The 16,885-nt window shown below is 35.4% G+C and overlaps 1 protein-coding gene across 3 annotated transcripts in view; it reads right to left on the reverse strand.

Annotated features, from left to right (window-relative positions):
- The window catches only part of LOC136031882 (uncharacterized), a 38,256-nt gene that overhangs the window by 9,146 nt on the left and 12,225 nt on the right, over positions 1–16,885 (reverse strand). For all 3 annotated transcript variants that reach the window (XM_065711827.1, XM_065711826.1, XM_065711825.1), the window contains exons 2-4: positions 11,132–12,563; positions 7,621–7,840; positions 505–1,359 (exon numbers count right to left, since the gene is read on the reverse strand). In XM_065711827.1, coding sequence (XP_065567899.1) covers positions 505–1,359; positions 7,621–7,840; positions 11,132–12,522 — 2,466 coding nt within the window. In that variant the 5' untranslated portion in view covers positions 12,523–12,563. The remainder of the gene's footprint in view (positions 1–504; positions 1,360–7,620; positions 7,841–11,131; positions 12,564–16,885) is intronic.

Genomic DNA, 16,885 nt, shown 5'->3' on the forward strand with positions numbered 1-16,885 from the left:
CCAGGCTTATTTTATCTAGTCTCCAGCACAGACATTAGCTTTTCACTTGAAAAATCAAATGCTTGAAGTGTATAGTGTATATCCTGTAAGGATATTAAAATAAATACTAGGTACATCAACTCGCAAAAGTTGCAAACCCCTCATTGCAACTAGCAAAAGTTGCAAACTCCTCATCGCTGAAGATGATTGTAGCCTAGCAGCCAATATTACTTACAAGTCCCCTAACATTGCTTTTGCATATACAGCAAATTAAAAAAAAAACATATGCTAAGGTTACAAAATACAAACGTGCCTTGGAAGCTCAGCAATAAACCAAATTACAAATCTAGCAAATGCCATCCACATTTTTCAAGAAACATTTTGAAACTCCCACTTTAATTTCCCTATACCGGGAGTGCTAAAACTGGAGTTCCATGTTTTATTTGAATTTTTAGCTCAATTTCGTGACTAAAGCAGTTCGTAATTAGGCTTACTGCTATTACGCTAATTTAATATCCTACTTACATCAATCATAGGCTTCATTATATTTTTGGGTACAAACACCCAGCCAGACATTTCAGTTTCGTCAGGTTTTTCCACATCTGGCTCAATAGCACTGTCATTAGACGAACAGCTACTGCCAGTATTTGAGACATTTGACAGAGTAAACAGTCCACCAAGGGAATCCTCAACTATTTCTTGGTTCTCAGATTTATACCAAGATTCGTCACTATTTCTTTGTTCGGCGGAATTCACTTGCTTCTCAATGTTACTCATATTAGAGTATTCCCATCTTTCTCTTTTTCTGTGGACCACTTTAACCAATTTAGAAGGTTCTTTCTTAATGAAACATCCTTGTTCCATCAAATTTTCAACTACATCACCAATTACCTCGTGTTGTTTTGCGTAATTGCACTCTTTTGTCTCGTTGTTAGGGGCAGTAGAGTTTGTTAATATAAAAGAGGAATTTAATTTTTTTCCAGTGTCTTTTGTTGCATTTGCATTTATCACTGCTTGTTGAACACTTGTTGTTGTTGTTGAATGCAGACTAGTACCTTTAAATTCTGTTGGGGCCTCTTTATAGTCCTTAACCGAGAAAGGAGGGACGAAATCATCACAATGGCCACCTTTAAGATACGTCACGGCTTCACTGGGGATCATGAACCATCGGAGTCGTATTTTCTTTTCACTGTCAAAGAGTAACTTCTCATCAGGCACACTCTTGACATGAGTTTTTGTATTTGGTAGAATATTAGATAAAAAATCATGAATTGTATCTTCTGGAGACAGGGCATCTTCTATTAAATCATTTGATTTGTTTATCTCCAGTCCATATTTAGAAAAGCGCAAATTCCCAAGCCATCGTCTGTTTTTGAAAGTCTAAAAATAATAACTAGCATGAAAGTGAAATAAATATATCTAAGAAAATGTAATTAGTTAACATGAACAATTAAGATATACTACTACCACGAAAGCACATAAATATTCGTCTCAAAACGAATTCCGTCTCCATTTCAAAACAACCTTGTGAGAAAAGAACAAAGAACTAGAATATCAAACAGTTTGTGGTAACGAACTGTAGTAAGGAGCGACCCGGCTCAATAGTAACCGAAACTCTAAAAAACGGAATTTTGATACCAATAATTACATAAAAAAGAATCGCATGTTAATGCTGATTTTAAATATATAAGTTCCATCAAGTTTAGTTTCACCCATCAAAAGTTACGAGCCTGAGAAAATTTGCCTTATTTTGGAAAATAGGAGGAAATACCCCTTAAAAGTGATAGACTCTTAACAATCTTAATCACACCATCAGATTCAGCGTATCAGAGAACACTACAGTAAAGGTTTCAAGCTCCTATTACAAAAATGTGGCATTTTGTATTTTTTGTCACAAGACAGATCACGGATGCATGTATATTTGTTTGTTTGTTGGTTTTTTTTTTCCAGAGGTGATCGCATCGACCCAGTGGTCCTAGAATATCGCGGGGGGGCTCATTTTGACGGTTTGGCATTTTGACGTCTAGTGCCCTTTTTAAGCAACTAAAAAATTGGAGGAGAAACTAGGCCTCCTCTCCCGCTCCTTTTTTTCTCAAAACCGTCCGATCAAAACTATGAGAAATCCATTTAGCTAAAAAAATAAATTAGTATGCAAATTTCATTTTAATTGTTCAAGTGCAGAGAGCCAAAATCTAAACATGCATTAATTCAAAAACGTTCAGAAATTACACAGTCCCCGTGGGAGGGGCTACAAGTTACAAACTTTGACCAGTGCTTACATATAGTAATGGTTATTGGGAAGTGTACAGGCGTTTTCATGAGGATTTTTTGGTTGGGGGAGGGGTTGAGAAGAGGGAGATATGCTGAGGGAACTTTCCATCGAGGAATTTGTCATGGGGGAAGAAAATTTCCATGAAGAGAGTGCAGGATTTACTAGCAGTATTTAAAAAAAAAAAACATGAAAAAATAAATATGAAAAAGGTTTTTTTCAGCTGATAGTAAGGAGCAGCATTAACAAACTTAAAACGAACAGAAATTATTACCCATATGAGGGGCTCACCTCCTCCTAATACCTCGCTCTTTACGCTAAAGTATTTTTAGTAATGTCAACTATTTATTCTACGACTTTTGTGATTCAGGGGTCATTCTTAATGAATTGGGACAAAATTTCAGATGTAGACAAAAAGAGAGAGGTACTGACGCGGGGGCAAACCCTCTCATATATGTAATAAAAACATGAGAATAAAAAGTTCTTTGCGTAAGCTAATTTATAAATTACGTATGTTTTTTACTAATAGAAAGAATCAAAGTTTGACTCTTTCTCTCAACTCTTCTTTCTAAAACAGTAAAAAACGTTAGCTTAAAGAGCGGGGCGTTGATGAGGAAGCAGCCCCTTCCATATACGAAGTAATTTCTTTTCGTTTTAAGTTTTAATGCCGCTCCTTACTTTCAGTTGAAAAAACTTTTTTTTTTATTTAATCTTACAATAGAAGCCATCAAGTCAAACATTTCTCAAGTTTTCTGATATATAAGGAAATCAAGAAACAATGTCAAAAATCAAAGCAAAATACGCTGTAGATGTCTTTGCGTGCACACCTTATAAATATATATATATATATATATATATATATATATATATATATATATATATATATATATATATATATATATATATATATATATATATATATATATATATATATATATATATATATATATATACAATAATTTTTAGTTGAGGGAGGTGGTTCTTTTAGTCAAAAATTATTTTCTTTTTCTTTTTTTTTATCATCAACTTCCTAAAAACAAAATCTATTCATGACAAAGTCAATATCGACTTAGGAGGATAAAGGAAGAAATCTTATCTTCATAATATTAAATGATATTGAATTTGATATCCGTTAAAATTTAGGACAAAATAAGAAACATCTATCGCGTGTGATAACATTTTTGGCCAAGATGCACACCAAGATAGATGACATCTCGAACACATTCTCTCACTTTCAATTGATAGACAAAAAAAAGAAGAAAAAACTGAAACAGTTCTGGGTATTTTTTTATTATTATTTTTTTTTACTTGGCTAACGATAATTTTTTGATTAAGCGAATTATTCTTCCATTTGGGAATTCGCATTTCCGGAGACCTCATGCTACAACCAATTGTCACTATTTCTTAATTTGAAAATAAATGTCTTAGAAAAAAGACTCAATATATTCCCTTTTTTGCCAAAACACTATTGCTACTTTCGCTGAAAGAGAGCATACATTTAAAAGTTTTCATTTTGACGATAACAAATTTAAAATGACACTGTTTTTCAAATGAAAATAAAGCACAACGTTAAGATTTAAAACAAAGAAAAAATTTCCCTTTACAATTGGGGGGACTTCCACTACCTCACTTAACCCCTTAGCAAATATTTTAGAGAAGCATGATCAATACCTACAGTATATCTGAATTTTAGCAAAAAAAGCGCGGGAGAGAGGATAGAGATGCGGCAGTACCCCTTACGTACGGAGTGATTTCTTGTCTTTTTTAAGTTTTAATGCCACTTTACTTTCGTATGAAAATGAATAGTTTTTTTTGTATTAAATCTTCATTTTTAATATCATGAGAATTCCTGAAAACCTGAAAATCTTCAACCTGAAAATATCTCCATGATGAAAGGGGAGCTGTCACCTCTTCAGCATATATTGCATGAATATTTCAAAAAAATTCCCTTCAAATGAAGGGAGGTTGGGATAGAACCCTTTTTAAATAGCAAAAAATCATGTCACAGCGAGTGGTGTTCTCTGCCATTTTTTGGGACGAACCAGCAGTTTTGGCCAGCAGAGGACCAAAATGCAATAGGTAGAAAACTATGAGACAGCCAACTGGTTTAAATTACTGATGCTACATATTTAACTTTCCAGTTTCAGAGACCCTAATTAGGCCTACACGCGGTGGCAAATTTGTCTCTGAAGCTAAATGCAGTCTATATAAAGTAAACACACAATATGGGCAATTATTTGTAAGCACCATTTTACCTCGAGGAGTTTACCAGGAGCAAATTATACCCAAATAACGGCAAGTCACTGAATTGGATTTTGAATAGCTCTTCTGGTTTACGTTCATTTTGTGGACTGGTTAACCCCATCCTTGCAACCCTGTTTCATTTTCTGTCGCCTCTCTATCATAGATTAATATCTGCATGCGTGTATGAATATGAGTCAGAGATAAGAGGGGACATGCCTATATGAGAGGTCGACTCTTGTTTATAGGAATGCGTCACCGTGATTTGAAAACCCTACTGTAACCAAGATGAATCAATATAGATAGATAGATAGTTTATTTTAGCTCAACATCAGAACAACAACATGGCGGAGTACAAAGAAAAAGGAATAAAAAGGAAAAAAAAAGGCGAAAAACAATGCTTAAAAATTAAACGATTAGATTACATTCACTATACACATTCATATCTCATATATGACGTGCAACGGCAGGAAATTATAAAGGTGCTCAATGGCACCTTTTCTAGCATTAGTTTCCTGTTCTGCCGCAGCTTCACGGGGATCTAGATGCTGTTAATAAAGTTCGATCTCTAGTTCATAATTTTCAATCTTAGATCGGTAATTGAGCAGTTTGAGCTTTCAGAACCCTTCAGTCCTGAATTCTGGAGATTATGCCCAGACGAATAGTCCAGGTGATAGACGAGCTTTAGTTAAGATCCTATCCTTTTATGCACTAAAACAACTACTAACATTGGCATCGTGAAACAATGTGGCTAGAGGAAAAACCTGCTGAAAACTCTCCTCTTCGATCCCAATATGTTGAGAGCTTTACCATTTACTTCCTCCCATAAGATTACGATGTCCTTTCAATGCTTTTTTACGACCTCTTCCAACCACATTCGGATAACCTACGATTTATTTCATCTAAGATGGGTTGCTAATTAGTAAAAATTTAGGAAACCAATAATCTATCACATGTAAAACATGAAATCAAACTGTCGGTGTTAACAAATTATCAATAAGAAGCAACTCGGACCAATAGTAACCGAAGGTTTTTAAAGCAAAAATTTTAATGACAATTAATATATGAAAAGAATTGGTTTTTTTATGATGACTCCAAATATATAAAAAATATTACATTCAATGTTACTGGTCAAAAGCTACGAGCCTGAGAAAATTTGTCTGATTTAAAAAAGGGGGAATACACACCCCAAAGTCAGACGACCTTAAAAAAAATGACAACATCAGGTTCAGTACTTCAAAGAAACCTAAAGTAGGGATTTCGAGCTATAATCTACGAAAATGTGGAATTTTGTTTTGTTTTTTTTTTTTTCCTGCAAGAAGAAATATCATGGGTGTTTGCTTATTTGTTCGTTTTTATTTTGTTTTTGTTTTTTCCTAGAGGTCATCTTATAAAACCAATTGTCCTAGAAGATCAGGAGTGAGCTCATTCGAACGGAAATTTAAAAGTTCTAGTGGCCTTTTTAAGCGACCAAAAATATTGGAGGGCAACCAGCCAACCTCCCACGTCCCTTTTCCACCAAAGATATCCGATAAAAATTTTAGATAGCAGTTCGGTTCAGAATAGTTGAAAGGTCGAACAACTATGCCTCTGGGGATTACATGACCCACCAGAGCCCCTGGGGGAAGGGCCGTAAGTTATTCAATTTTCTAATTGTTTAGTATTTGTTAATGGGAAATAAAGAGAAATTTTTCGGCGGGGCGGAATTTTTCTACGGGGAATATTTTCCGGGGGAAATTTTCTATCAAGAGGGAGGGGAATATCCGGACATGATTGAAAAACAATCAGAAATCAAATAAAACAAAAAATTCATTCAACCAAAAGTAAGGAGCAGCATTAAAACTTAAAACGAACCAAATTTTTTCCGTATATGAGGGAGGCTGCCCTTCCTCGGCCCTCGCCTTTTATGCTGAAGTTTGACGTTTTGTCGCAATTCTTTAAAAAAGACTGCTCAAACAGAAGGGCCGCTGAACTTGAACGAGAATTATTTTTGAGGGACTTTAGCGTAAAGAGCAAGTGCCGAGAAAGAGGCAGCCCCACTAATATATATCTTAAGCCTCAATGTTGTTCCTTACTTTCAGCTGAAAAAATTGTTGTTGTTATTTTTTTAATTTAATTACAACCTTAAGCAATTTTTCATTATGCCCAGAAGTGGGAATGAACAGACTGAGAGGAAGTAGGAACTTCGTGGGGGGGGGATTAAATTGTAAAGCTTAGAGCATAGTGCAGTAGAGGAAGAGTGTGTACGGTTGTGTTGGCCTCAGGTAGCTAGGTGTTGTGGTAACTTATCAGAAGCAGTAGGAGCACCTAGGGGGAAGTACTATTTTTGTAATCAACAGTTTTTTTAATTAAAATTCATTACGGTATTTTTCAAATAGAAAAATGTAACACAATATTATGAGATCTTCCAAAGAGAGGGCTAGATGTTTTGCTAAAAAACACTAGTGAGAAATCGCACCTAAGGTGCTAGCATCATGATGCAAATTGGACCAGGAAGTCTTTTAAACCTGATTTTAACGTAATCTATGTTGCATTCGATGGCACCTCAAACTATGAATCTAACCCCCTTGCAAAAACTAATACAGGCTACGCCTGACACAGTAAAACCTGAGGCAATCTGAAACCTGATAAACACCTGACACAGTAAATAATTGTTCTATTATATATTACTAGTTCAGTTTCCAATGGGCTGCAGGTTCATTTTTTCCCAGAAGGGTACTATTTAAAATAAAATTATTATGGTATCTGTCTAGCATCTCAGACTATGAAGGTAACCTTCGTTTCCAAACTCAAATGGACTACGAACAATACAGCGATGCTTACAAAAGAAATAAACACATTCTAAAAGTTTAATTCTCAGTGACCATGGGTTCTAATTCTTCCCTCCCCTAGATATCCTCCTTACCTAGGTCAGCAGGATTTGTTAAAACAAAACATAATATATTTCACGCGTTTTCTGGATAAGAATAACTAGACTTTTTCTTCAGGTTATTAACAACAGTAAATTTTAATCCTGCGTCATGGATTATTACTCAAACACAAAAGGCTCAAAAGTTGGTTGATTAGGACTGACCCCCCCCCCCAAAAAAAAAAAATTGAAAACAAAAACCTATAAATAAATATGAAAATACCAGCTGTGATGAATGGTGCCATTCACCAGTTTCTGGGTTGAGTCGATAGCAGGGCAGAAGCATCCAACAAAATTTGGCAGTGAGTGACACAGCCTCTATTACAAAATCCACCATTTTATCCGGGAAAAAATAAGGTATTCCAACTCGACAAAAACCAGGCCGGAGTATTTCATATCCTGAATGTTCTTCCTTTCTTCTGAGATGATCTCTGTCAAGACGACTAAAAAAAATAAATACAATATTTAAACCTGAACAAGCAGGCTAGCTCAAACAGGTACTAATCTTTAAAATAACAAGCTGAAGGGTTATAGAGAACTGACATTAGGAAGCCTATGAAGGACTACATAGGAAGTTAGCTCTTCTCTTGAAGAACTTGTCAATAGGTCAGAGATAGACATAGAACAAATGAAAAAGTATAGTTCACCTTGAAAACGACACATTAGAGAAAAATTCAGTTTCAATTGAAAAATTGGAGATTACAAAGCCATTTCTATGCAAACAAAGTAAGGTAACTTATTTAAGCAGTTGTGATTATCTACAGTCTAAAAAGAAGAACCTAGTTTACATCAAAGATTGTTTTTATGCACAGAAGCTTTGAAGAGGGTGAGGTAGAGGATGATGAGCATTCACCAGTGTTTCAGCGTTAGGTGGCTCAACTCGACGACGATTTTGTAATATTGATAAAAGCATAGAATCCTAAGCTTCCAGGCTATTGAAGTGTGAGCAATGTAATTTACTTTTCAAATCTGTTTGAGCTTTGTTTCAATCCCACTTTAGCCATTAGAGTGATTTGTTGATGATAAGAACACAAAAACATTTTAGACAGTGTCATTGAAAAATCTAGCAAATGAACTTTAGAAAACAAAAACAATGTTATAGAAATAAACCTTTTGTTTTCTCCAAAGTGACAAGTCGTTTCTAAGGCTCTATCTGTTCTGTAATAGGCTTGACAATATATTGATGAAGATTTTTTGGACTGGATGAAAAAAAACAGCCTAATACTTAAAACTGAATATTCTTCTCAATATCATTTTTATTTTGAATTAGCTATTACTAATGAAGTAAATCGAATTTTCCCCATCAAAACTCCGTTCTCCTTCTGTTTGTAAAAAATTATCACATAACCAGTTAGATTACATTTCATACCCTTACCTTTTTATCTATACAATAAAACCTTCTTTAAAACTATTCTACATGCAATCGATAGGAGGGGCAGGCAAGAGTATTTAAGTTCGGGGGACAAGAGGAGGAGACTAAACATTTTTTTTTGTTTTGAATTCGCCTAAAAGTTTTTTCGCTATAAGCCCCTGTGGAACTTGGGATCAATTCACATTGAAGTAGTCTATGTGTACCCAGATTATCAAAATACCGCATCAGCTTAATGGATTGAGGTGATACTTTTAAGGTTTTGTGAGGGGGGACAATTTACCCTCGTATTTGTCTTAGTCGATGTATCAGAGGAGGGATCAAAATTGTTTTATCTCCGATACACCTTAAAAGTCTTTTCACTATAAGTTCCTATCCGACTTTAATTCTATTAACAGTTAAGTAGCAATGTAAATTGATAGAGACTGTGCACACTCAAAGTATAAAAATGGCGTGTCTCCAATATTTCAAAAATCCATTTGGGGGATCAAGTTTAAACGTTAAAGAAATATCGAAGGGGGCAATTAAATTTTGACTTTGAAGAAGGGGGCATAGGGAAGGGCGCAATAAAGGTTTCTGTCTCTGATCCTTTTAAACGTTTCGCACTATAAGCCCCTGTGTATGTTAGAATATATGCACAGCGGGGTCGCTAGGTAAATTGAAAGATGCTATAAAAACCCAGTTTATCAAAATAATGTATCTGCAATATTTCGCGAATGACTAGAGGGATTCAGTTGAAATCTTCAGCAGAATCGCATAACAAGACTAATTTTGTGTTTGTGGAAGGTTTAATCTGCCTCAATAATCAAAAACTGTTGGATACTGGGGTCATTATAGAAGACGAGCGCGTGACCAGTTCAAGCTTTTTTATGCAGGTCTTAGTAGTATTTCTCATAATAGCGATTTAGTACGAACCAAGACCAACTGTTACCGGTAGCTTAAATTTTTGCTTTACTTCTCTTGATCTTTCTCAAATAGTAAATTAATTACTTTATATCCAGCAATAGATATAATTCGAACATTAGGTTGTAAATTACTGAGTGACGCACTGTCAAGTCTTAGTTCGTTCCACTGTCTTATCCGCCATCTGTCGTACTTAGATTCATTTTGTGTCTTTTGATGTTCTCTGAAGTTTTCTTGTGTCTTTTGATGTTTACTGAAGTTTTCTTCTGTCTTTGATGATTTTTTGGGTCTTTTGATTTTTTTTTTCTTTCTTTTTATTACTCAGTTTTTGTAAAATAGCGGGCAAAGATAAACTATTATTAATCTGCCTAAAATTGTTTTGTACTATAAACCCCATCGAAATTTTTTGTCCCAGTGAATTTTTTTTTTCCTTCTCATAATGATTAAAGACAAACTTTTTAATATACATTTTTTTCAGTAAAGCGCAAATTCTCTGGCCATTAGAGGATTTAAAGGGAGGTAACCCCATTATTATTTGTGGTAGTTTTAGTTCGTCTTAAGTTTGCTATGGGTATTTATTTTAAATTGCGCTGATTCTTAGTTTCAGCTACCCATCCGTAGTAGTATCGTGGATTTTTAAGTTTGATGTAAACATTAATTTCAATTTCTGTTGATTTTAGGTTTCGTTTGTTCATTCCCAGTAATTTCTGTTTATTTCAAATTTTATTGCTGATATAGCTTTATTTTGGATCGTTTCTCCTAATAAGGAAACATTTTCTTTGGTTCCTCTTTGCATTTCTTAAAAAAAAAAACTTTTTAAAATTATTATTAATCGGACAATTTTGATAACTTCGTTTGCTATGCTAAGGCAAATGTACATAGAGTTATTTGGAGAAGAGGGTCGACTTGGAAGACAACACAAAAAAGGTGCATAATGAGAGAATAGACAAGAAATTATGAAAGAATTATAAAAATCTCCACTTTTAGGGAGAGGCTAGTTCCTCGACTGTGATTCAATGTTCAGTGTTTTCAGTTATGCGCAAATCCATTACAATAGGAGAAAATAAGTTATTTTTCTGCGTTTTAAGTTTGAATCTCGTTCTTTACCCCCCTTTTTAGAACATTGTTCATTTTTCAGGTAACATAACTACAAATTATTAACTAAAATTCCTATTATTTAAGGTTAAATTGTTAAAAGCTATACACCTTGCCTTAAGACACAAAAAAATTCAAGGAACATTCAAACTTAAAAACACACAAGTTCTGTTTTTTACACTTGTTCTACTCTTATATTTCTCTAGAACCCAATATCTTAAAGTAAACAGCATATCCTCTGCATCTGAATAAACTCAGTTTTTTTTAATGAATAGTTTTATATGCAACAGTTGGAGATACAGAAATTAAGTGAATGCAAAGTAAACATGTAATCTAACAGATAACAAGAAGGTAATATCAAGCTTACCTGTCTTCTAAAAGGATCTTTTCATATTCTTTAGCAAGATATTCATCTATTCCAAGGAGGTCTTGGGCATAAGGTCCAGCACATGCACATCCACCTCTTGCTTGTATCCCAAAAACATCATTTAAAACAGCACTGACAAAATTATGATGCAAATAACGACCAGATGAATGTTGGACTTTAAAGGAGAAAACTGAAAGCCTTTCTGCTGTTTTGCTACCAAGAATCTTCAACTCAGGTATGGCGGACCAGGCGTTCAATGCTTTTGAAACAATCTCCTTTTCTCTCTTTGTAATTACATCAACAGTAACAGTCATTTTTAAGTTCATCACTACTCCAGCTCTTATCGACTCAACAATAGCAGGAGTTCCACCTTCTTCTTTCATTTCTATGTCTTTGAGGTATCTATGATCATTCCGTGTGACGAAAAATACAGTTCCACCGCCCAATCCATTAGGGACACTATTTTTCATTATCTGTTTTTTAACGACTAAAACGCCAGGGGTTTGAACACCACCAACAAATTTATGCATTGAGAAGAATATTGCATCTTTTCTAATATCTCTATGAATATAATCAGGATGAATGGGATTCATATCAATGTTTACATAAGGAGCACATGCTGCATAGTCCCAAAAAGCAAGGGCACCATAATCATGTAGCAAGGCAGTAATTTTCAGATCCTCAGCTATGATTCCTGATACATTTGATGCAGCAGAAAAGCAGCCAATCAGCAAACCTTTACCTTTTTGCTTTTCCAATTCATCTCTAAGCATCCTTAAATCTAGCAGTCCATCATCAGTCTCATTGATTCGTATCGTCATGGCAGATATTTCTCTCCATGGCAGCAAATTTGAATGGTGTTCATAAGGTCCGTGCAAAACTATAGGGGATACGTTCAACTTTAGACCATTAATTAATTTGTGAACTGCACCAGTACAGCCACTACCTGTGAATATAACAGAATCATGCTCTGAAGCATTAACGGCATTTCTGATTATATCTCGTGCTTCGTCTCTAAACAATGTTGTCTGCAAAGAACAAATGGAAGTGGTTGTATGTGTATTTCCGTAGAAAGGCAAAACTTGCGAGTACAAATAATTTTCAATGGATTTCATTGGCTTCCCAGATGCTACATAGTCACAGTACACTACTTTTCGATTTCCAAATGGTCCTTTAAATATCTGCTTTTCACCAATGACATCTGAGTAAATGAAATCCAGAATATCTTTATGTGGTTCAGTTTCACTATGGTGTTTTTCCTCATTTATGGCTAGGTCAAGGAAGTATTTATCATCCGTGGGGTCAAAAGCTGGCTGAAGGTCATAAAATTTCCGAGAACCACATACTTGTTGCATTTCTTCATACTTAAATACAGGCAATTGGCAAGCCATTATTGTATATTAGTGAAATATTACTCCACTACTAGAAATATCTGCAAAAAGAACGGAACGGAACCTGAATAAAATTAACTATCAGATTCTTATTTACAGGATATACTGAAAATTTACACGAAGCATACATAAAATACACAGTTTAAGAGTTTAAAATAAGTCAATCCCACGAAGTGACATTATCTATATTGTAAGTTGCATTACAAGTAACCTACGTGACTTGTGTTTTTTATGACTATGATAAATCCATTTTTATGGAGAGCTCAGTAAAAGAAAAATACTCTTTTAGAATTTACATGATGGGAAGTTATATAGAGATCTATCTGTTAAACAATAATACTTAGTCAGACAGAACCTGTGCTAGCTTGTTTTATATTAATCTTTAGAACTTATTGATTTTAAGTTTAGAATACAAATGTATCCTATTAGAAAAATAGGTAAAATATGTGCATATATGACTTACAGGGCAGAGGTATCAATAGTCACAACCTGCAACCTGCATGTGTGCCTAGAGAGGGACAGGGTAACGCAAATTATTAACTGAATGACATTTTCCAAACATTTCTAAAAAAAATGTAAGTAAATAGTAATCACTACCAGTAGAAACCAAACTCTAAAAACAAATTTTTAAAACAATATATGAAAGTCATTAGCATAAGAAAATTCGCATCTTTTTAAACAAAGGGGGAAAACTTCAACAAAAAGCGGATGCAATCTTGATGAAAATTAGACAATGAAATTCAACACGCTTGACAATGGATGTTCCAAGCTCCCATCTATATAAATATGAAACTTCTAAACAAATGTGAAACTTTATATTTCCCCCCTAGAAGAACGATCACAGATTGGGATTCTTCTTTTCAGGGTATCAAGTCAAAGTCACTGTATCAAATTAGTGGTTGGAGAACATTGGAAGAGGGCTTATTTCATTAATATTTAATCTCCAGGAGCCCATTTTAAGAAGCAATTGAGATTATGTCAAAGCAAAGTGTTAATTTCTGTCATTTTGCAAAGAAAAAAGAAAAAAAAACAATCATGTTGGCTCAATTCAGCATAAAACTGAGAAAACCATTTGGGTTAGAAGTATGTATGTATTAGAAGTTGATTTTATAGCATTCCCATTCCATAGATCTTACTGTCGCACGGTGGCACATTTGTCCCTAGTAAATATGGGATAAAATCAGAATCAACACTATCATTGCCTATAGAGCCATAATATTTCAATACATTGTTGTTGGGTTTTTTTTTCCAGAGCCACTTCTTATAGAAGGGGTGGTCGTAGAAACTTCGGAGGGGACTGATCCGATTGCAAATTCAGAGTTCTAGTGCCCTTTTTTAAGAGTCAAAATCTATCGGACGGCAATCAGCCCCTCCCATACCCTTTTTATCTGCCCCTCCCCTAAGAGACCCTATCAAAATTTTGGAATAGCTATATTATTCAAAATAGTCTAAAAGTCAAATAACTATGCATCCAAAGACGACATAGCCCCCCCGCAGCTCCTAGCGCAAGGGCTATAAGTTACACAATTTGCCTACTGTTTCTACACAAGGTTTTCTATTGGGAAAAACAGGCATGTTCGATCCTAAGTCTCCAACAAGACTTAGGGTAATATGGTGAATACAATTTACCTACTGGTTATACACAAGGTTTGCTATTGGGAAAACAGGCATGCTTGATCCCGAGTCTCCAATGAAACTTAGGGTAACATGGTGAAACTTTCAGGAAATACTGAGGGGATATCGAACAAAATCAGAGCACCCTATGCACATGCTTGTTGTCAAAAAGTCGCATCAGCATCATCTAAGGAACGGCTGAGGGTATTATGGTGAAACTTTCAGGGAACGTTGAGGGGATTGTGAAAAAAAACCAAAGGACACTAGTTGCATACTGGTTGTCAAAATGGCGAATTAGCAATATCTAAGGAACGGCTTAGGGTATTAAGCAGGGAATGTTGAGGAGCATGCTGATCTAAATCAAAAGAAATTAAAAGCAACTAGGTTATCAAAGAGGGGTATCACTAATACCTTTGGAACGGTTAAGGGCAATAACTTTCAGGGTCACTCCTACTGCTACTAGCACTGCGACTGCAACTACTTACGACAGCGACTAGCATTACTTGCAACTGCAACCATTTGTAAGTGTGACTGCTCGTGACTTCGATTGTGACTGGGACTACTTACGACAACGGCTATTCGCGACTGTGACTGCAACTACTTGTAACTGAGACTAATTTTACTTGCAACTACTTTCTGGAAATGTTGAGGGAGATGCCAAAGAAATTCAAAACAAACTACATGCATGCAGGCTATCAAAAAGACATATCAGCAATATCAGGGACTATTGAGGGTATTAAGTTAAAACTTTCAGGGCATGTTGGAGAGTGATTGGGCAACCAGCCCCCGTTGCCCATTTTAGATGCCCCCTTCTCAACACTGATCAAAATATTGAAAAGGCTCAAAATAGTAATATTTACTCAAAACAGACAAAAGATCTAATAACAAATCCTCCTGGCATACTTCATCCCCCACAGCCACTGGGATCAAGGGTTGTAAATTATATGATGTGCCTATTGTTGACATACAGGATTAATCATTGGGAAAGGAGGAATGTTTGATCCCGGGTATGCCGAAAAGACAAATGGTATTAAAGTGAAACCTAAGGGAATGATAGAAGGATGCTGAACTAAATCAAAAGACACTATGTACATCCAGGTAATCAAAAACGCGTATCTGCAATATCTTAGGAACAGCTAAGGATATGAACTTGAAACTGTCAGGGCCACTACTAATAACCCTTACTACGACTGCAACTACTCACGACTTGGAGTTCTTGCAATTGTTACTATGTGCAGCTTCAACTACAACCAATTGTGGCTGTGACTGTTGCTTCTTACGACTACTCCTACTTGGGACTACTTCAGAAAATGTTGAGGGGGATGTTATGCAAAATGAGAACATGCTATGTGCATGATGGTTGTCAATAGGGGGCTTCAGCAATATCTAAGGAACGACAGAGGGTATTAAGTGGAAATTTAAGGGGATATTAAAGAGCATGTTGGACACTACTTTGGAGAGCAAAGGACCCCTCCTCGTCCTTTTTAGACGCCCCCCTTCAACACTGATCATAATTCAGAAAGAACCACTTTTTTTCAAAATATTTAAAAGACCTGAGAACTATGCCTTCGCGTATGCCATGCCCCCCATACCCTCAAGGACAGGGTTGCAAATTATTCGGGTTTTCTTTCATTATATACGGGACTTATAATTGGGAAAAGAGGGAATATTTGTTCCTAGATGTGTCCAAAAAAGCTGAAGATCTTAAGATGAAACTTCAGGGAATACTGAAGTAAACGCTGAACTAAATCAAAAGATACCATGAGCATGCAGGTTATCAAAAGGGCGCATCTGCAGTACCTAGGAATGGCGAAGAGTATTAACTTAAAACTTTCAAGGCTTCTACTACTACCACTACAACAACTATGACTTCTTGCAACTACTCTCAACTGTGACTACTAGTGCTTTTGACTACTTGCAACTCTGACTACTTGTGACTATTCCCAACGGCTACTGTGACTACTTGCGACTGCTTTCGACTTTGACTACTAGCAATGGCGAATACTTGTGACCGCGACTAAGGCTACTTGCAATTTGCAATTACTCACGACTACGAATAATTGCGACTGCGAATAGTTTCGAGTTACTTACGACTATGGTTGACTAATTATTGAACGAAGAGATTATTAAAATTACTAGGTAACACCCTGTTCAATGAATGAAAACCAAGCCTAGTAATTAAAGATTCCCTTATCTATTTCACACTTTTATAATTTTCAAAAAAGGCTTCAATTAAAAATTAAATAAAAAAAAACAAGTTTTTTTTAACTGCAAGTAAGGAGTGACATCAAAACATAAAACGAACAAAAATTACTTGTATATGAAAGGGGCTGCTCCATCATTAACGCCCAGCTCTTTATGCTAAAGATTGACTCTTTCTCTCAACTCTACTTTTTAAAACAGTAAAAAAATATTAGCGTTAATTAAGAGGAGGGTAACCCCTCATATGTGTAATAATTTCTGTTCGTTTTAAGTTTTAATGCTGCTCCTTACTTTCAGTTGAAAAAACTTTTTCATAATTATTTTTTTATTGTTTTTTTTTAATAATGCTTGAAAATCCTGCGCTCGCTTCATGAAAATTTTTTTCCCCCATGACAATTTCTCCAACATATCCCCCTCTTCTCAACCCCTCCCCCAACCAAAAAATCCCCCTGAAAACGTCTGTACACTTCTTAATAACCATTTCTATATGTAAGCACTGGTCAAAGTTTGTAACTTATAGGCCCTCCCACGGGGACTGTGGGGGAGT

This window comes from Artemia franciscana, chromosome 10 (assembly GCF_032884065.1).
Source record: "Artemia franciscana chromosome 10, ASM3288406v1, whole genome shotgun sequence".
NCBI classification, from domain to species: Eukaryota; Metazoa; Arthropoda; class Branchiopoda; order Anostraca; family Artemiidae; genus Artemia; species Artemia franciscana.